Here is a 22321-nt window from a genome sequence, read left to right on the forward strand (position 1 = left end):
TTGAAAATCATGATTTTTTTCTTTTAAAAGAAAAAGGTGTTTGTTGCATTGTTAAATATATTGTATTACTTATCCAAGCTAATTGTTATCATTAAAAAGTATTGATTTTAATTAGTGATTTTTTTTATGAAACTATTTGGCATTTTCATAGAATAGTAAGTTAAATAAATTGAAATAACAGATAATAAAGCAAAGAACAAATCAAAAGGTATATCTAATTTTTTTTTTAATTCAAAAAAACCAACTGATGTTTTAAAAATACTTATATCTATTGAAGATTAATTTTTTAATTTCTGTATTTGCTACTGAAACTTCAGCGTTAAAGACAATAATACTTTTAATAAACTATATTCCAAAATAGATTAGCCCTAGTTCCGAATATCATTTAAAAATGTTTGGGAAACATAATTAAATTTAATATTTATTGTATTGGATTGTCTCGTATATAAAATTTGTATGTTGCATACTTTACTTCTGATAACCAAATATATGGAAAAATAATGATAATTAAAAATAATTTTCTAATATGCATTATTGCAAGCATTCCTTTGTACACTCAATTTAGTATTGTTAGGTTTATTTGATAAGATTTCCTTTTAATGTGAGATTTTTATGTGATTAAAGTCAAATCTGTTTGCTGAAAATTTTGATGTTCTAAAATTATCCAGAAGCAAAATAAGGGAACCATTTATCTGTTTCTACCTGCATGATATAATTTAATTGTATAAATAGAAAATGAGATATTAGCTTTCCAAACTTGGAATCTGATTCCAAGTTATTAATTTATACAATTTTTTTCAACAATAAGATTTATCATCTTTTTTAGACTACTTTTTGGATCTGTAAATGGAATAATCCCTTTTGATGGTTTAAATGTTGACATTCTAGATGAAGTATTAATAAATTGTGAAACTAAAAGATTAATTTTGGGGGCATCTACAAGTTTGTATCCTCTTCATTGCTTAAATGTTGAAATTCTAAGATGAGGAGGTGTTAATAAATTGAAAAAAAAAAGATAACTGGTAGGGACATATGTATGTGTATCCCTTTTGATTGCCTAAATGCTGAAAATCTAAGGTGAAAGAGGTTAATAAATTGAGAAACTAAGGGATTACTTTTGGGCTAAGTAATATGACCACAATAAACTACTTGTTAAATAGATGAGAAAAGATATAGACAATCCTTTTATTTATTTGTGTGTCAAATATATTTTGTTACATAGTTGCTTCATGAATATAATTTAAGAATTGAATCTGAATTTTGATTATCCTATATGAATTTTTTTTATCAGAGTTCATGAATATCTATATAATATTTCACTGCAGCATAAATTAGGTTATAATTTTACATCTTAATAATTTGGCAATTTATTAAGTGAATCATCTTTATTCTATCACAGTTTTTTTTAAATGCCCTTTTTTTAATCGTCAATAAATTGTTTAAAATAATTTCAATTTTTCTGTTTGTTTATAAAACAATGCAACAAATACTCTGTTATTTAAATGTAATTAATAATAATATTATCTTTCTTCTTTGTTGTGCTCAAGGGTATTTTTAACAAATAATAATATAAGGATTTTTGATAAATTTTTGCTTAAAATTTTTCATTTAATATGCTTATTGCCATGAAAATTTTAATTGGGAAGAAAATTAATAGACTTTTCATGGCATCAGTTCCTTAATATCATTCTTCTAAAAATATGATTTGGAAATTAGTAAATCAATTTATTTTAATCTTTTAGTGAAAAAATTGATAATGGAATCATTTTTTAAAGTATAATTTGACAATTTAGTACCTTACATTGACATTCAGACCTATTACTATGTGTCTGAGCTATTTCATTATATTGCATGCTAAGATTTTCTATAGATACCTGTGTCTTATATCACAGGTAAAAACAGGCTCACACACAGCCCTCTGTACTTAATTATACTGTGGAAGAAATATTGGTGTGCATTATTTGATATTGACTAGACTTTTTAAACGCATGCTTTATTTCAACTTTCATCAGATGTTGGGTGTGTTTTTGGCAGCTATAGATATTTTCCATACAATTCTCAAATCACAATGACAATGTTAAATGTGGCCTATGCACAAATTTTTATGATACATCATTTCTGTTGCACAATACTAAATACTGCAAATTTTTCGCAATTATTTCAGTATAAATGTGTTGGGTGTTGTGAACGCCTTTTATATCTGATGTGAAATAGCTGACTGAATTTATTGTATGTGGATACTTATGGATGTAGTATATATACCATTTTACTAAACTGTCTAAACAAGAAAGAAAATTTTAATGTTTATTCAAAATTTTGTACTTTGTATTTTGAAATATTTTTTTTTCTGTGAACAGTGCCAAAATATGTAGGGTTCTATTGAAAACTCAAAATATATCTACTATCTCAAACAATGATCTGAATGCATTTTCCACTTGAAGACAACTTTCATAGAGATTTACATATGAACCTTTTTAATAATATTTATTGGTTTTATTTTTGTCAGTTCTAAGTAAATATTGGACCAGTGATAGACACTAAAGAATTTGTGAAGTAAAATCTTGTAACTTTGTTATGAAAGTTGCTGGTTTGTTGCTTTGAGACCTTTTGCTTGCTATTCAGCTGACTCCTCGCTTATTGGAAAAACAAAAATATTTATTAGAAGCCCATCGTGTTCTTTTAAATGAACTTGTTTTTATATATAATTTGCTAGATTGATGGTCTATTGAAAAAACAGTTGGACAGTTCTCAGTTTTACACAAATTTTCTCCCTTTGGTCAAATAATACTTTATCGTACTTTGGTCAAATAATTTAATTGTAAATGATTTTAACTCCTTCTCTTTGCTTGTCAAGTGCACAAGCTTGTGATTGTAACAAAGTACATCAAATAATTTGTAATTCATAAATAAAAATAATTTCGATTTTGTTTCTTTTTTACAGAATATTAGCTACAAGTAGTAGTTGTAAAATACTTTATGTGAAAGTAATAAAACTTTGCTGCCTTACCTAAGCAAAAGTATTGCACATGATTATATAACTAAAATATGAAGAAATATTTATTACTGAAATTAGGAAAACATTTTTTTTATTTAGAGAATAAAATTATTTCAAATCTTGATTATTTCAAAATTATTTAGTGTTAAACTGGTCCAATATTACTTTCTGTGAAGTTCCTTTGAGAATTGTAGATTTATATGTATTTATTTTTACTTCATACATTTCATGTATCATTAGATTTAATGGAAGTAAAATTTATCTGTTTATTGTAAAATATAGAAGATATTCAAAAAGCTGAGACTATATTGAATTATCTAGTCAAATATTTTGAAATTCAAACTTAATTATCTGCTTGAATGCTTCCTGTTTTGTGTATAAAAGTATAAGATGATTTAATTTTATAAAACTAGATCATATCATTGGAAAAATTATATATTAATACTAAATTATTTGTTTCCTATTTATTCCTGTTTTCGAAATGAAATTAATATATACTCTCTTTTTTCATATGTAGCAACTCTTATTATCAATTTGTTATCCACAAATGCATAATTCTATATATTTATTCATGAATTGATATTTAAATTGTCTATGACAATGATTTCCATGAAACTAATTACTATGATATATAATTAGAATTTCACTGTTAACTATATTAGAGTGCCTCTGTTGTTTCTTCATGTATTATTCATGACTGAAAGATTTTAAGTCAAAACTCATTACTGTTTATTACTATTTTCATAAAAAATATTTAAGTGTCTAATGAATAATCCTTAAATGTCTATATTAACCATGCTCGTGCAATGATCAGATTGATAGTATTTGGAAATATGCATTCTCCTGCTGTAGTATTGCAAACAACGGGGGAAAAAATCTAATTTTTAGCTTTAATTATTTAAAATTTTATATATGCTGTTATTGAAATTTTGATCTTCTAGTCATTTATGATTTTTATCTACTGTGATATTTTGATTATTGCTATTAATGTTTTTATTTTTATAATTTTGATAGCATTTATTTCAAAGAGTTCTTAATTATAAGTTATTTCATATGCTTTTAGTATGAGATTGCTCTTTCTTATTTTTAAAGTGTATGAAACAGACATGTAAATTGTAAAGTGTAGAAAGATGATTTTAAAATGTGACTCTGTAAGAATTACAGAATGTGTAATCAGATTGTAAAGGTTTATGATTGTAAATATATAAATATATATATATATAATAATAAGAGAAGTATGAGAAGTACAAAAAGTAAGCATTTATATTGTATGTGCATTTAACAGACTGTATTGCTACTGGTATGTATCCTTATTCAAGTGTAAGGTTTTTACTTTAATCACTAGGAAAGGGTGTGGTGCTAATATTTCTCTTGATTCCATTTTATAATAAAGGATTTTTATGAACATTAAAATATACACATTAAGAAAAAATATGCTTAAAAATAGTCTCATGTTCTAAAAAGAATTTGGAATCACAAATGTGTATTCCCATATCACTTTTTGAGCTGCCCAGTTTAAAATTTTATTGCATAAATTGGCTTGAATATATATTCAGCATCTAGTGTCAATACTCTTGTTATAGTGACATACATTTAAATGTATTTTGCAGTATGAGCATATATGTGCCATGAAAACTTTAAAAAGAAAAGCTCTTACTGTGATGCTTTGTTGAGTATGCATTCTCCTCCCCCCCCTTTCATAAGGCCATTAAGTCTAATCTAAGAAGTTTCTAATGTTATTCGTTTTTGGTATTTACTTTTTGAAGTTCTTTTTAATGAAGTATGATTTAAAATAAATTATATACCTATTAATATTCTCCTTTTTCACTTTTAAGAATATATTCCATTTATTTAAGAAAAGTTTTGAAAAAAAGTTATTTTAAAAATGGTATAAATATATATAATATTGAGTGCTGACAATGTTTTATTGATTGTCAGTTTTAATTTCAAATGGTGCTTTTCTATCCCTGATCTATGAGACATATATCTGCAAGATAATAGTTCATTGTCAGAATTTAACATTAACATGGATAATGTTAGAATTTAGCATTAGTTAATTTGGTTTTAATTGTTAAAAAAAACAACTTATGCTTAATATAAATGCATTTTATTTTTACTTTCGGAATGTGTTTTAAAAAACTGCAGCATTTTTTCTTAATGCTCAATAATTTCATTCAAATTAAGGTATTATCAGCATATTTTTTTAAATTGCTGATCATTTTTACATTTGTATTCTTAATTATAAATTTGCTGTCATTTCTATCTTGAATTGTGCATACAAATTCCTATTAATCACTTAGGAGTCTGGTTAAATCTGTTATATAAAGATAATCGAATCTTATTCAAATTATCAAAATTCTGATCTGTTTTTTTCCCCCAATATATCATCACTCATTCACTATGAAATCATTACATGTTATTTAAATGATCTGTATTCAATAAATTCTTTTTTTTTCTTTTTTTTTTTTTTTTTCATAAATATTTTGGGATAGAAAGCTCCATTTACAGTAAGTTCTTTATAAAAAATAAATTTTGATTTAAAGCTGGAATGCAGTTTGAGAATGTAAAAAAAGTTGACTACATATACAAAATATTAACTTTGTTTCTTTGAGAAATGAATTTTTCTGGAGAAGTAATAATTTAATTAGGCTTCTTTCAATTATTTATAATCCTTTTATTTTTTCCTAAATTTATTTAAAATTTTCGCTATTGTTTTTCCTTGGGTATATTTTAAAGTATTTAGCTGTTATATTAGCTGTATATATAGTGTAGCTTACTACTAATCCTTTTTTGCTTTGGGTTGAAATATTGCCCATTTTTAATACTGACACTAATTTATAATTAATGATTTAGAATTGCATTTTAATTTAAAACTGGTCTTCTCTAATTAATATTATTATACTGTATGGGGTATTTGTATAAACTGAGATTAATATTTATTTTCGTTTTTGAGACCGTGTACATAAAACTATGTATACAGTCTGTACTGAATTTTTATAACTAATGACCTTGTGTCAAAAATATTATGTGAAGATTCTTTTTATTGAGCAGGTTAATCATCCCCTTTCCCTACCACTTCTTTCACTTATTGGTTAGAGAATAAGAGAAAAAATCTTATCAGTTAAAAGAAAGATGCCTTGAATAAGCAGTATATCTATAGAAAAAATGTTTCTTTTTTAATATTATTACTTGAATATGTGCAACATTATGAGCATGGGATACATACTACAACTAATGTTCTGAAATGGTTGTGATTAATTATAAATATATTCAGAAACTTAAAAACAGAACTGTATGTGGCAATTGCAAGTGAGAAACAGGTTAGTGAATTATACTTTTAAAAAACAATGGTAGATAATATCTACATCATTGTTAATGCTTTTTGTTTTATTTATTTTTTTGACAACAGAATGTGTATTTTAGTTATTTTCTTCTCCAAAATAATTTGAGAATTGTGTTTTCTAATTCCTGTTTAATTGTAGAATTTCATTTAACATGAATGATAAAGTTTGGAAAAGTTAAGCATAGATAATTGATTTATATTAAGTGTACAGAAATGGTCGCTGGTACTGATGCTTAATTTAATGCTTTCTGCTGATAAATGTTTATTTTTTCACATAATTTCTACAGTTCATGATTATCAGCATTTAAATGTATGTATTACATGTAATTCTACTAACACAAAGATGCTCAATTAAAAAAATAGTTTATGTGCAAGAAATTTTTTAGCATGTTTAAACTTCTATGTTTTGATTGTATGCTCATGCCAGCATGTATTTTTAGATTTTAATTGTGTATAGAATTTTTTATTATGAAATAAAATTTCGTAGTATTGTTTCTTATATAAAATGTGATATTTTAATGTGTTTAAATGTAGTTTTAAGCATTGTTGCTAGTTAAAAGTATATGTGATATTCTATAATATATATAAATATGAATTTTATTTTTTATTGTTTTTTTAAATATTCTATATTTTTCCCTTATTTGTTTATTTAAATTCTATAATATTTTCCCAATATATCTGCATTTTTTTTTTATTAGTTAAACTGATATGTTTTTATGTTTAAAGTTTTGATGTAGTTACTTTTCACAACTTGATGCTCATGTTCATATCACCAAATTACTGATTTCACCCATTTATATGTTTTCATTATATGCTTTTATGTATTTATTTTTAATTGTCTTATTTTTTATTTTAAAAATTGAATAATGCAACTTATAAGTAACAGGAAAATAAAGTAACAGTTTCAGCTGTTATATAGCCAATCTTTTTAAGAGAGATATTTACAACTTTATTAAATAACATTAATTTTTATATTATTTTCACAGATATTTAAAATATTGAAAAATACTCTAAAACTATTGAAATTTTTTTGAAGAATAATTTTATAAATGTTGCATATTAAATTATTTTTGAATGAGGAAAAAATGGTGCTTGTTTTATTTAAGTATTATTTCTAATTTGGATTTTGTAAATCCTGAAATATTTATGAGGTTTAATTCGTTTAAGAAATATTTGTAGTTATTGAATAAAATTTAATTTATAATTAATGTCTGAGAGACTGTCCTAATTTTTACAATATTTTATCAGTGGCTTGCTTTTTTTTTTTTTTTTTTTTTTTGAATTGGAAAAAAAAAAAAAAATTGCATTTAACATGGTCTTTCCCCTTCAAGTAAAGCAGAATAAATAAATAAAATACTTTATTTTTAAAGAAACAATTTGCTGTTAATTCATATAAAATAAATTTTCTGTAGGATTCATGCAGTCAAAAAACAATATGAATTTACCTTTTTGTGAAGAAGGATTAAAAATATCAGAAATCAAGATCTGTATATTGCATTAAGCCTAAAAATAACTTATTGCTTATGCAAATATGTGGCTAACTTCTTGAAAAGGTTTTACCTTACAGGTTATTTTTATTGTTTAAATCATTGGATTTATAAAATTTTTAAATGAGTCTATAGTTTTTGCTGTTTTATACAAAAATATTTATTTTGTACAAAGAGCATCAAGTAATTAACCATCTGATCTTTCAGTATATTTTGTGGTAAGTGATCCCTGAGAAAAAAAGCTTCACTTAGTTTGTCCTTATGTTATTCTCCATTTTGAATTTAAATCATGATTTTATTTCTTCTTAATGATATTGCATTTATAACAGATAAATACTGCCTGTATGCTCTTAACAGGACAAGCTCATTTGCTTGTACTTAATTGATAAAATTACTTTAGCAACGAATATCAAACTCTCTATGCAAATATTGATGCATTTCTAAAAATATTGATTGTTCTCATTGTGTAGTGTTTAGTAATTATAATATTATATTCTAATTCCATTATGCTTGCAAGACTATCTTAAACACATGAAGTGAAAGTGTCTTATAAATACGTCTTAAAATTTTAAACTTAACTTGTTTATTTAAAAAAAAAATGGGCAGCTCTGTATATTTTAAGCACCTGGTATATCGCAAAAAAAAACTTGGTAGGTGCTCAAATAAACTGGTACCTGAAATAATTCTAGTGTTCCCTGCCAATTTCCTGTAAAATCGTTATTAATAGTTACTATTTTTAAAAGAATTCCTCTGTCTCCCACAATGTTTGGGAATGAATGCAAAGTTTGTAGCAGCAGTGAGCATTAATAATACTAACTGCCTGTCATAAAAACAAATTCGTTTAACCCTTTCCTTACCCTTTTTTTACCGCAGACGATCTTTGTAGATTTTTATTTATTCTTTTTTTTTTTTAAGAGAAATGTGTAATAATTCAAGATATGTGTTGATTTTAATATTATCATGAATCGTTTGCGTTTTGATGTTCGAATTTGTGATCTTTCAAGATGCTGTTTTAAAACGATGGATATTAATTTTATTTATTTAATTTCAATATTTCACTTGTCTGATACTTGTATTCCATAAAAACTTCTACAATTTAACTAGTGTGTCATATGTAGAGAATGTTGAGGGAAAATTTTAAACATTTTATTACATATGCATGAATTTGCATTTAAGAGGTTTTTATTTCCATATCTGAAAAGGAAATTTATTGTAATATTGAATAGTTTACAATTTGCGTGTACTTTTTATGTTAGGTAAAGATAATTAAATTATAGATGCAACTAAATTAAAAAAGAAAACACAATTTTCTCCTTAATCTAAAGCTATAATTTTCGGGAAAAAAAATACTTTTTTTAATTAAGATTTAAAAGCGAATCAAATTTCTCATTTGTACAAAAATTGCTGTTATGATATATTCTAAAGTAGTTTATATTATCAAAATATATTGCACTATGCAATAACTGAAAAGCAGCCTATACATTTCCTCAGTTAAAAAATATTTTTTTGAGTGCTACCAATTTATTTATTATTTATTCATTTAACTGGTTATTTAGCCATTTCCACAGTTTTCTAAGGATATTTTTAAGGTTATTTATTTTTAATTTGTTTTCTATTCAAGATTATTTTTCACCCGTCTTCACAAAACATTTTCAGAATTGGATTTTGAACAGCAGGCTATTATCTCTTATTCGATTCCCACGCAAAATTAGTCAAAAGTAAGACTTTCTTGTAAGAATGGTAGAACCGATTTTAAAATACTTTACAGTATTTTTATGATGCTAGTCTGCTGTTTGAAATCTCTTTTGAGTTTCTTTGTAGCCGTTCTCTTGATAAAAGAAAATTTTGCTTATTATATGCAAGACTGTTAACTATGAAAGATTTAAAATATATATATATATATAAAAAAAAGCAAAGCGGATTTAAAATATTAACAGAGAAAATAGAATAGAAAATTCTACGTTTATCGAATCGCAGATGTAAATAAGTATAGGAACTGCAGGAATTCCTTTTCTTTCAGCTGTTGTATGTTAACATGCTTTATTGAAAAATTAGTCTTTGCCTTTCAAACACGAGTGAACATTGCTCTTGTCATAAGTAGAAGTGTTGCAACGGGATTTTCCAGACAAAAATTAATTAAATATATTAAGAATATCATTTTATAGCAGTTTTGATTCTTCTGGTCAAGTATAGCGTAATATAACTATTATGAAATTATTGATTGAAATGTCATTGAAACCTCTATAATCCATTCAAAGAAAAAATGGATTGCTCATGCATTTCTTATATGCAATGTTCAGTTTTTATATTTATATGTGCTTATATACATATATATCTATATATTCGAAAATACTGAACAAATATGCACCCATTGCTCTCTGCTGATGTCTTTTTTGTGCCAAAACTGTGGGTGCTTTGTTTATTCTTAGCCCTTTCGAGTTTATGAAAACATTTGAAATTGTTATATGAAGTTGATTAAATGTTCCCTGTTGATTTTGTTAAAATTATTCTGGCCATAAAAAGGCTATACATGAAGTGACTTTTTTTTCTTTCTGGTTATTAATAAAAGCTGAAGACAAAGCTCACAGAAATATTTGTTCATCTCTGTATTTTGTGCATATTTATTTCAATTTGTACGTTATATTGACTCTTATTATAACAGAGAATTAAAATCTTTTTATGGACGTATATATATAATGGCTCCCAAAGTGTTCATATACTTTTAAAAAGTGCTGCAACCTGGAATTGAATTCAAATATGAAATCTAGCATTTTTTTTTCATATTTTCGGGGGAAAAAATCATTTTTTTTTAATAAAAAGGAAAATGCAAGAAAATAGAAATGAAGCGTGTTATTAAAGCGATCGTACATCGAAAAATGTTTTAATCAACTCATAACTAAAATTATCGTCTGCCACTTTTTATTTTTTCGTTAATCGTTTAACTTCAATCTTAATTTGCCGGATTCTTTATATTCTATTTATTATTTTAATTAGTTTCGCAATCGCAACGATACAACAAGCAACATTCAATTATTTTTCATTATAATAATGAGTAAATCAATTCGGCATATGGTCAAATTTGTAAATTTAATCCATTCTACAGTGCCGCATGTGATAAAGCACTTTGAAGAAGAAAATCGAATTGGAAACAAAAGTAAGAAATGATTCTCCAGGAAAGTTAACTCCATGTAGTAAGAGATTAATAATTTTTTAAAAAGTTTTTTTTTTTTTTAATTCACTATATTTGAGAATATTTCTGTACAGTTTATCAAAGTTTTCTTCACTTTCATTTGAAACTGTTCGGCGAATTTTGAGATCAGCTGAATTACATAAACTTTTATCCTCGGGGAAAAAAAAAAAATGTTAATGCAAAAAAAATTAAAAAACGTAGGCTTTCATTAGCGAAATCGGTCATAAATAACTCTGAAACATTTTGAAATCGGGCCATATTTGCAGATGAAAATAAATTTAATATTTTGGTTCTGGTAAATATGTAATTGTATGGAAAATCAAAAATTTAATCCTAAGAACTTAGTTGGAATAGTAAAGAAAGGCTTTGGAGGTGCTTTTGCATCGGGTATAAGGCAGCAAAAGCTCTAGGTAATTTGATATTTATTAATGGATAATGAATCATTGCTTTTTTTTAATATCAGCCCAAAATCTAAATATTAGGAAAGCTCGTTTTTTTTAATTTATTTATTTATTAGGATTATAATTCAGAAGTTATCTCAATTTTCCCTTCTAGTGTCTGTAATTATCTACAAAATCTGAAATCACCACTTTAGTCGCCTGATTTAAGCCCATAGAACATATTTCGAGAGAACTGGAACATTTATTATTTATTAATTTATATAATTTCTTTGAAGTATGGAAATACATTTGTGAAATAACTTTCAAAGTAAACGTTTCTGTACATCCTTAAAATATTAAACGAAGTTTTGTTAAGATGCATTTGTAGGTATTATTAAAAAAAGAATCGCATTCTAAAATATTAATTCTTAGTAACGGATAGAAATTTTACGAATATTTTTGGGTGCCATTGTATGTATTGCATGTCCAAAATTGGGAACCGACAGTATATTTCATACCGACCGAAATATTTCAATAACAAAATGATGCATTATTTTTTTAAAGTTATATGTGAATATCCATTATAAAGAAGTTTAAAAATAAAGAAAATGTATACCTCTAGTCAGGAACATCGTACTGTAACTAATGTTATGTAAAAAAGCATTTCTATTTCGTTCTCGTTGCTGTATCAAATTTACAAATTCATAAAAATGTGATACTTTCAGTAAATTTGAATCTAAATAAGCTTGTAGATCTTGAAAATTATTTTTTAATTGTAAAGTTCTTTTACTTTCTTTTTTATATATATATTAAAGGAAATATCATGAAACTGATTCCACCATTAAATATATTAAAAGATTTCAATACCGAATGAATGATAAAAATATATTGCATGTATCATTGTATAAATTTTTTAAACGTACATCAAGATCAAAGGACCTTAGCTCAGGATTAAGATTGGTATTGTTGAAATGATTTTTATGAATTTTAAATTTTTTTATGCGATAATATGCTTTGAAGTTATAGAGAATCAATATTCAAGATACGATTAATTTGAAATAATTAAATATGTGTTAAATTATTTGTAGTGATCATGTACTTACTTATGAAGTAACTGTGTACCAAAATTGTTCTTTAGAGCATTTTGCATTATTTTCGCATCTGGCAGCTTACAGATAATATGCTAGTCTAAACTGTATTACCACTCTTTAAAAAAAAAAATTGTAAACATTTTAATATGTATTTATTTGAGAAAAATTCGGAAACATCTTACTCTTAACTCGAATCTTACTTTTAACGCTAAACACCCGTTAAACGAAACGCTTCTTTCCATAGGAATTGATGTAAAGGACAACGCGTTACGTTTCATATATATGTATATATAATTTATTATTTATAACATACTTTTTCTTACAAGAAAATTGTGCAAAGACATTTATTATCGGCTACGCAAAAAAAAATTGGCGAAAATGTGACACAGCATTATCGAATATGTAGCGAGCATAGCTACTGCTTTATCAAAGTACTTCTCAATAATAATAATTTCCCATAGCTTTCAACGTCTCTCTTATTTCATTGGAAAGTTGCTACTCCGGTGCATTATTTCTTCCTGTCCTGATCTAATCTCCTCCGTAACTTTTTGCTGTGGAACAGAAAACAGCTTCAAAAACTCTTCGGTATTTCTGATTATATTCTACCATTTCATCGATGTTATTGCTAACCACCTCTAGCCCCATAATCTTGGCCAGAGATAAAATCTCGTCGATTGCTTCCACAGGCACCTCCTCAAATTTTTCAGAAACGCTATCCGGCCAATTTTCTTCCATGCAAATGTAAGGGTTCTCTTCAAACAAGCGCTTAACCAAGGACTGCTAAAGCCAATTCCGCATGGGATAGTGTCACCTTGCCACCCGTTTTGAGTAACATCGCTCGTTAAACAAAGTCTGACTGTGCTGTTACATCACTAAAGGCGGTATACGATGGAAATTTGAATGATTGAATGAGAAACTTGAGGTTTAATGTTATTTTCATGCCTTATTTAGATTTCACATGAGAATTTTGTCATTGAATTTATAACTAAATTTGATTTTACTGAAAACGAGTAAATATTATTGGACTGAAGAACTAATCAATACTTTTAAGGATAATAGCAAGGGATTCATCTAGATGTAAAGATGTATTATATGACCCTTTAGATTTACCCTATATAGACTTATGAGTTATCAGTAAAGACAGACGAAATTAAGATCATAAGACAGTCATTAATGCTATTAGTGTTTTTGTAGGAAATAAAGGTCTTACTTGAGTCCTTCAATCCTCCATCAGCTGGATACAGCTTTAAAAGTAAAAAAAAACTTTGAATGAAGAATTTGAACATTCATATTTGGAAACTTCATCAATAATAAAATGTTATTAAATTCATTTACACTTAAATGGCATGTCCGTAGATCAGTTTACATTATTTCTTAAACTTACAAATTAAAATTACGTCATAATTTTTTTGTCATAAGTTACATTTTTTTTTTTTTTTTTTTACAGTTTTAAATTTTTAAAACGGAACATGGTATCTGATTAGACAGCAGAGAAAACTTAACATTTAAGCGACCCATTTGATAAAAATTTATAAAATGAAATGTATAGAAATAAGAAATATCCGTATTTGCCACATTTATAATTGATAGAATATGCCTATTTAACATCCTGTTAAAAGAAATCAATTGACATGATTTTCACATGAAAAAAAGAACATTTTTATTGTTGTTTAAATTTTTCGGTGCTTCAGCTTGGAAGTATATTGAAAAAAAAAAATAATAATAAATAATTTTAAAAAAGGAAAGAAAGTTTTTTTATTTACAACGCTCGGCTTCAAAACAAATTATTTCTTAATATATCCATATAAATAATTAATTAATTCTGTTCTCAGGCATTCTTTTCTTAATGTATGGAAATTGCACACATAAACAAATAAAAATGAAATTATGTTTATTCTTATTCTTAAAAAAAAAAAAAAAAAAAAAAAAAAAAACTTCACATAGTACATTTTTTTTAGTACAAAAGTAGCATGATAATAATATAAAACTAGTAAGTTATGATTTTAAACCATATATGTACTAGAATTTTTTATATATATATATTCCAAACCAAACAATGCCAGTGCATCAATAATTCTTCATAAAAGGGTTACTTGGATATATTTTTTAAATAAAATAGTTTGTGATATAACTCCTTTTGCTTAACGATATTGCGCCATTACTTTTCGAAGCATCTGGTTGCACAGAGCTGCATACGGATTCATCAGAACCAGCTGCGATCGGGCAAATTCACTTCCTAAGGCTGCAGCCTTCTCAAAATCGGCCACTGCTTCCTTTTGTTTGTTCTGTAATCGATAGATAAGAGCTCGCTGACAATAAGCTAAGCAGGCTGATTTGCCTTTACCTCCACTCAGGTTCAGTGTATTGTTCAAATCTTCCAGAGCAGCTGCAAGTTGAAAATAAAATTTGCTATTACAACTCGTTCATTGAATAATTTCGGATTCGAGTTAAACTATTTTATATCAACACAGATAATGGGATGAAAGCTATTTAGATAATTTTTTTCTTTGCACTCGCATTGTAAAATCATATAGAGAGATTGTAGAGTAAATATTATTTTAATTGTCATCATACTAGAATTTTCAGTGGCCAAATAATTCGTCACTATTGTTGATTTTGTATGATTTCACTACGAAAGTTGGCGCTCTTCTCTAAAATTAAAATGAGTTATGATTTAATCAATCTGGATTTTATTATTAGATATTTTGTTTAGAAGTTTCTCCAGCTTAATTTAGCAAGTGTTATTACAATCTAAGCATTTTCAATATGGACCTATCAAACATTGTTTCATTTTCAACATTTCTCTATATTTTATATTATTTGTAGAGATTGCCGGCGTCCTGGTCTATGGGTAGCGCGTCTTCCCCGTTATCTGGGCATTCCATGTTCGAGCTCTGGTTAGGGAATGGCTGTTTTTTATCCTGTGTTCTATCTGTGAGGTGTGTGAAACAGCCCCCCCCCCTGTAAAAAGGGGTTCTGCAATCGAGTGTATGAGTGTCATCTTTATATGAGCTAGAAGTCAGACTTCGGGTGCTCACGGGTCTTTACCCTCAGAAGCTACTGCACTCCCTTTCCTTGGTAACGCGGACACGACATCATCAGGGTAGAGATTGAGTTCTTAATCCAGATATATTTTCATATTTTATTTTTCTACTTCTTTATACCGATTATTGTTGTTGTTGTTTTTCTTACCCTAAACGACTCAACATGTCTCCAAAATGTTAATTTTGTAATTGATTAGGATTAATTGAATCATGTAATATATTATCAACAACAAGCCATAACAATATTTGTAAACTCAAGCAATCCCTTGATTGGAAACAATATCAAACATATATACAATAAATATTTATACTTATTTATAAACGTGTTCATAATGATCAAATAACTTTTAAACATAATACTAATTTAAATTATTGCAAAATTTAATGCTGCACGTTTCCATAACAGAAATTAAACATTTTTTTTTTTTTTTTTTTTTTTTTGAAATCTGTACTGTCACCAAACATCTATTGTGTGAATAATATGATGGTGCTCTAAATTAAATATATGTAGGTTTTTCAGTACAATTTTAAATGATTTTTTTTTTTTTTTTTTTGAGGAAATGAGACTAAGTTTTTCAAAACTTTAAGTATTTCTTGGATATTGCTCCTTTTTCATGATTTGGTTAAATTGGCTACTTTCCCATTTTGACACATTTTTAATGCTGATCAAGTTAATATGTTTATTTTAGTAACTCTGTGAATATTATATATTTCATGATTGCTTATAAATATCGTAAAATCTAAATGAACATAATGAAATAGATAGAAAGCTGGAAAAATGATTTTTTTCCTAATGTTTTATATTACTGATCTGTTGATTTTATCTTAATATTTTACATAAAATTTGAATAGTTTATAGATTTATTTGAAACCCAGGCTGATACCAGTTTTTTAAAATTGATCTACCTACTGTCCCCTCTCGGTTTAGCGACCTTAGGTAACTACCTAGTTTCAAACTAGTCTTCAAAAGAAAAAGACGTCGGTATCACTTTAAATACAGGGTGGTCAAAAAAAAAAAAACTTCCCCTATATATGAAACCCTAGCGGCCTATCCGCTCAACCAATCGAACCAAAATTTCAGACATGGTTGTTTGAAGGTATGCACTGGAGATTGTGATGATTCTAAACAACACAGGGTTCACAGTTACGGTTACAGTGAGAGAATTTTGAAATTTTCGAATGGTAACACCCACTTTTTCCTTGCGCAAATTGATCAGCGTATTGAAAAACCACAAATGGCGTTGGAACGATTAGCGTGTGACGAAAATTGCCGCCGTAAAGCATATGCAAAGAAGAGCATTATAAAGGACTAATGACAACACAGAGAGGAAAGAGAAAAAAAGTTTTTATTGGAATGGGAAGCTATAATTACAGGTTTTCAAAGTTTTCATCTTCGCAGGCGACAACGCATTGCATTCGGGAGATTGTGGACAACAATGCCGAACGTAACATGAAAGGAGGAATCTGCATAACTTCACGTGTTATCGCATCTTGCAATTCTGACACAGTTGCAGAATTCCGTTATTCCTGAATTACAGCAACGAAATGTCATTAGGGACATTGTATGGATGCAAGATGGGGCTCCTCCACTCGTCGTCCAATGTGTTCGACCAGTGTTGCAACAATACTTTGCTGATAGAGTCATCTCTAGTAACTTTGCAGTTTCGTGGCCACCGCGATCCCCCGACTCACTCCTATGGATTTCTGGTTCTGGGGTTATCTAAAATCTAAGGTGTACACGTCTGGTCCACGAGATGTGTCAGAATTGCAAGATGCCATAACACGTGAAGTTATGCAGATTCCTCCTTTCATGTTACGTTCGGCATTGTTGTCCACAATCTCCCGAATGCAATGCGTTGTCGCCTGCGAAGATGTAAACTTTGAAAACCTGTAATTATAGCTTTCCATTCCAATAAAAACTTTTTTTCTCTTTCCTCTCTGTGTTGTCATTAGTCCTTTATAATGCTCTTCTTTGCATATGCTTTACGGCGGCAATTTTCGTCACACGCTAATCGTTCCAACGCCATTTGTGGTTTTTCAATACGCTGATCAATTTGCGCAAGGAAAAAGTGGGTGTTACCATTCGAAAATTTCAAAATTCTCTCACTGTAACCGTAACTGTGAACCCTGTGTTGTTTAGAATCATCACAATCTCCAGTACATACCTTCAAACAACCATGTCTGAAATTTTGGTTCGATTGGTTGAGCGGATAGGCCTCTAGGGTTTCATATATAGGGGAAGTTTTTTTTGACCACCCTGTATTTGTGCTTTCAAAAAGTTAATTTTAAACATTTTGAAATGTTTGCTATTTTTGTTCTAGCTTTATATAAATCTAGATTAACCTTCCAGACACCAGATTTTTAAGAAGATATCTTATACATTTTTAAGCCTTCGTATTTAAACAATTTATTTGACACTTAAAGCCATGTGATGTTTTTCCTCGTGACACACGTGTTCGTTCTTTAACAAAATCCATTCATTATTCGCTTGGTAATTTTTTTTATTCAGATTGCTGGGACAATTACTTATGATGGGCGGCGTATTTCTAAGCTCTAGCAGTCTATCACTCTTGTTTATGAGTCCGTGTGACACACTCACAACAAGATCAAGGTTGAGGAACTAAAATCTTGATGAAGATAGCAGATTAATGCGCGGAAATATTACGGTGTTGACAAACGAGTCTATCGATTGCAACATTATCGTAATTTAGCTATTCGAGAAATTTTGGTTGCACCCTCAATCTATATTTAGTTTTCATTATTCGTTCTATAAACTTATCTGATAGAGAAGTTAACCCTTAACTGGGGAGGGGAAATTTTAGGACTTAACTGGGAAGGTGCGGTCTACAAGACCGCATTACATTTAGACTCAAATTAAATTTTCTAATGAATGTATTAGTATGAAAAATTGCCAATATATTTTGCAGATATTTTTCTTGATATATAGATATGTTTCAGAAATTTTTCTAAGTATATTATCATTGAAAAAAGTGAATGCGTTGGAACATACATCTTTTTTTCAAATTACATGTTACAATAAATAATATTCTTGAAAAAGCATATTACTTATTACTTTTTACATTATATTTATTTTTACAGTATATGAAGGTATATAGAAGACAATATAATGTAAAATTCAAAAATTATATGAAAAATAAAAGAAATGACAATGGGTAAAATTGGCCGTTTTTTTATCGGCTTGTGTGACTTTCATAGCACGGTTTTCTAGGGCATTTTAAACATATAGGTTAAGAACTAGTATAAAAATCAACCTATAAATTCTGTATATATGTATCTTGGTATATTAATATATTTTATAAATTTTTCAAAATACATTATCACTAGAAATATTAATTATGTTTGAACATACATATCAAAATAAGTTGAATGCGAACTTTCATCGGAAAACTCTTCTGTACAATTATCCTTATCACAAAAATCACTTTCTGTTTCATTTAAAAGTGTCTGGAGCACTGATTCATAATAGTATCAGTAAACTGGATGATATTTCGGGGCCTAAGTTTTAGCGCCATCTGCTAAGCCTGGTTTATGACTGGGACACTAACAGGGAGATGCGGTCTTAGAGACCACGCTCGAAGAAATAACTAAATTATTTTAAAAAGCATCTGCTGAAATCGGTTGAAAAAGTGCACATGTATTGAAGGTCACAAAGCAGGAAGCTACAGGGTCAATCCATTCAATTGAACTAAAAATAGAATAGTGGTGACAGAAAATCCATCGCTAGCGGTCTCGCAGACCGCACGTCCCCAGTTAAGGGTTAAACATTTTTGACAACCTCTCTCTTGCGGTACCAGACTTATTGTAATCGCAGCCAATTCGCCATCTATGAGGCAAATTTTACGCTGAAATACGAGTTTAAAAGTTGGGCCCTAAATATTTTTATATCTAAGTTACTGTAAAAAAGAGGAATAATAAGTTGTAACTATATTCATAAATTAATATTGACGGGTCGAAAGCAAATAACTGCTTAGATGACCAAACGCCCCAAATGTGCCGGGATGGTCCCGAATTTTGCTTGCTTGCCCTGGATTATAAATATTTTGAATTATTTTATTTATATGCATTCGGGATTCCACGTTAAATCTACAGATCAGATTGTTTGATCTACAGTACCAAATATGGCGCATGTGTACCTTGGAAAGTTAAAATGTGCACCTCGGATCGATTTTTTAAAAATTTAAGTAAGATTTTAATCAATAAAAAAATTTGGCATTTTTTCACGATAATTTAAGTATATTATTGCACAAAAATAAATTTTACACTATTTCAAAAAATTTTAAAAATTATCCAATTTAACAATCGTGCGGATTTTGCAGAATTTTGGTAAGTTTTCATTATTTTATCAAATATTTATTCACATGATTTTCTTCCATTGTTGAAAGCTGAAGAAAAGGATTCTGTTTAATATTTGTGCAGTTTACAAAGAAAATAAAAAAATGAAATTACAATATAGCAAAATTTGAAAGATAGATGAACCGGATATATACATTTTAAATAATACCATGTCATCATAGGACCATCTCCATTAGATAGGTTCAAGTACATATTGAACACAGCAAGTGCAAGATAATTAAAATAAGGCGGATTGATATCAGACAATTTGGTGAAATCATGAACATGAAGTTAAAAACGATTTATCTGTAATCGAATATCGATACTATTTTCGGCAAACCAACTGGTCGCCTGAAACGGTATGTATTGCATAAAAATTTTATTTATGAAAAAAATCGGCATTGGTCTGTTTTTCTGGAAGTTTTGTGATTTAAAAATCATTTGGTGCACCTAATGTTCTTTATTCAGTTAAAAATGCAGTTACAGACACTAAAAGATTTTTCTGAAATATAATTAGTCGATGCTATTATTAAACACATTTTTGCTTTCTCGCGTATGATGGTTGTTACACCAAGTAATTTACAATAGCTGATTTGATGAGGTAACTGCAGTTTTTGTTACATATAAGTACATCAAATTTTGCTTATAAATACAAAATCATAACTATAAAAGAATACCTCCGTCCTGCCGAAGCATCCGGGTACAGTGACACGGGTATTGTGATAATTACAAATAAGCAACAACGGTCCAATTAGGTTATCAGAGATATGGGTAACCCAATCACAATTATACTTTCCAGGGGATTGAGAAGTCGTTTATTTTTTCAGCAAGTTATGTACATATTTGAAATGCCCTTTCGAAGGACATAATGAAGCATTAGGGAAATTCTCATAACAAATGAAATAAAAAGTTTGTTTTTAATTATTATTATTAAAAGAAGCGATATTTCCATCCAATGCAATGTCTATTACGTCAATTAGTAAATAAATTCAGATAGATACAATAAAATAATTAGTTATTACAAAATTTTTAGAAAAATATGCAAGACTAATTCCTATTATTTCTTTTTAATTGTTTCTTTCGGCTTATATATAGGTTCCAGTCGCATTAAAGTGGGTTTGCACAATGTATAATAAAAACTAAGAAAGAAAATTCTTCAGAAACAATTTTTAAAAAAATTAATCTTGCCTAGTATTGCCACATAAACCAAACTAACTAGTATTCGCCATAGTTCAGTTGGTAAAGCATCACGTTTAAGATTGGTTGGCCGTGTATCGAATCACAGGAACTGGTGCTTTATCCAAAGATGAATTCTTTTACTTAAATTGTAATCAATTCTTTATCTAAGATCTGTAAGGTTCTATAATAAATATTCAAATTGTATTGTTCTCGAATATTTTATATGTGTATAAAAGCTGAGTTTCATTATTAATGGGGATAAATTCTCAGTCTCCTGCTGTTGCGAGTTGCTTCGTTCTAAATCAATTGTCTGTTTAAACTAACGGCACAGTTCTTTACATCTTCGTGACAATATTTTACTGATTTATTTTCCAAGAAACGTTAAGGAAGTGGGGAGAGAAAAATCATTTAAAAAACTATATTAAATAGTGCGAATTTAAGGAAATATGTGCGAAAAAACTAAAAAGGTAAATAAACTGAGTGATCAAGCACAAAATATGTATGTGTAGAATTTCGCATAATTATAATTTTTATTTATTTAAGTATAATTTAAAATAGAAGTTCCCTTTATTGTGATTAAATGCAATTTATCAAAACCGGTTTATATAATTAAATTAATACTACTAATATGGTCGCCGAAGCCGGCTAGTTCGCTTTTATTATTATTTAGAAGTATTCCACCTTTCGCATGAGTAATATTTAAGAGTGCATTGCTATGTTCACTTACCGGGAATATTTCCTTTTAATCTGTATGCTTGTGCTCTATTGTTATATCCGGATGGACGTCTTGGAGCTAACTGGATGCACTGACCGAAAATTTCGATTGCTTCATCCACATTCCCAGCCTCGGCTTTCTTTACAGCTTCAATTTCCAATTTCTTGGCCTCGATAACAGAGTCGGTCAATTCTTCTTCATCTGAAAACAAAATATCATAGTTTTTGATAATAGAGAAAAAATATATATATAATCCTTTTATTTCTAGGCAATTACTTACATTCGTTAATTAAATCTCGTCTAGAGTCTAACATTCATCTTTCAGATCCTCTGACTTCGAAGTAAAAGTTATACATGAATTTAAGAAAATACTAATAAAATCAAATTCTATCTATATATTCTATTGACTGTTCTGAAATCTCCGAAATAAAATTTTCCAATTTTATGAAAAGAATTATTAACTAATTTACTCTTTATATAGAGAAAGATAAGTCGAAATCAATCATGTTTTTATTAAAAGCCTTATACAGAATTTATTCTAAAT

At 27.9% G+C, this 22321-nt stretch overlaps 1 protein-coding gene across 1 annotated transcript in view; it reads right to left on the reverse strand.

The window, feature by feature from the left end:
* Positions 1-14427: 14427 nt before the first annotated feature.
* The window catches only part of LOC129965589 (tetratricopeptide repeat protein 36-like), a 57767-nt gene continuing 49873 nt past the window's right edge, over positions 14428-22321 (reverse strand). The window contains exons 2-3 of the mRNA XM_056079618.1: positions 21790-21978; positions 14428-14872 (exon numbers count right to left, since the gene is read on the reverse strand). Of these exons, the coding sequence (XP_055935593.1) occupies positions 14628-14872; positions 21790-21978 (434 nt within the window). The 3' untranslated portion in view covers positions 14428-14627. The remainder of the gene's footprint in view (positions 14873-21789; positions 21979-22321) is intronic.

The sequence above is a fragment of the Argiope bruennichi genome, chromosome 4 (genome assembly GCF_947563725.1).
Source record: "Argiope bruennichi chromosome 4, qqArgBrue1.1, whole genome shotgun sequence".
In the NCBI taxonomy this organism is placed as follows: domain Eukaryota; kingdom Metazoa; phylum Arthropoda; class Arachnida; order Araneae; family Araneidae; genus Argiope; species Argiope bruennichi.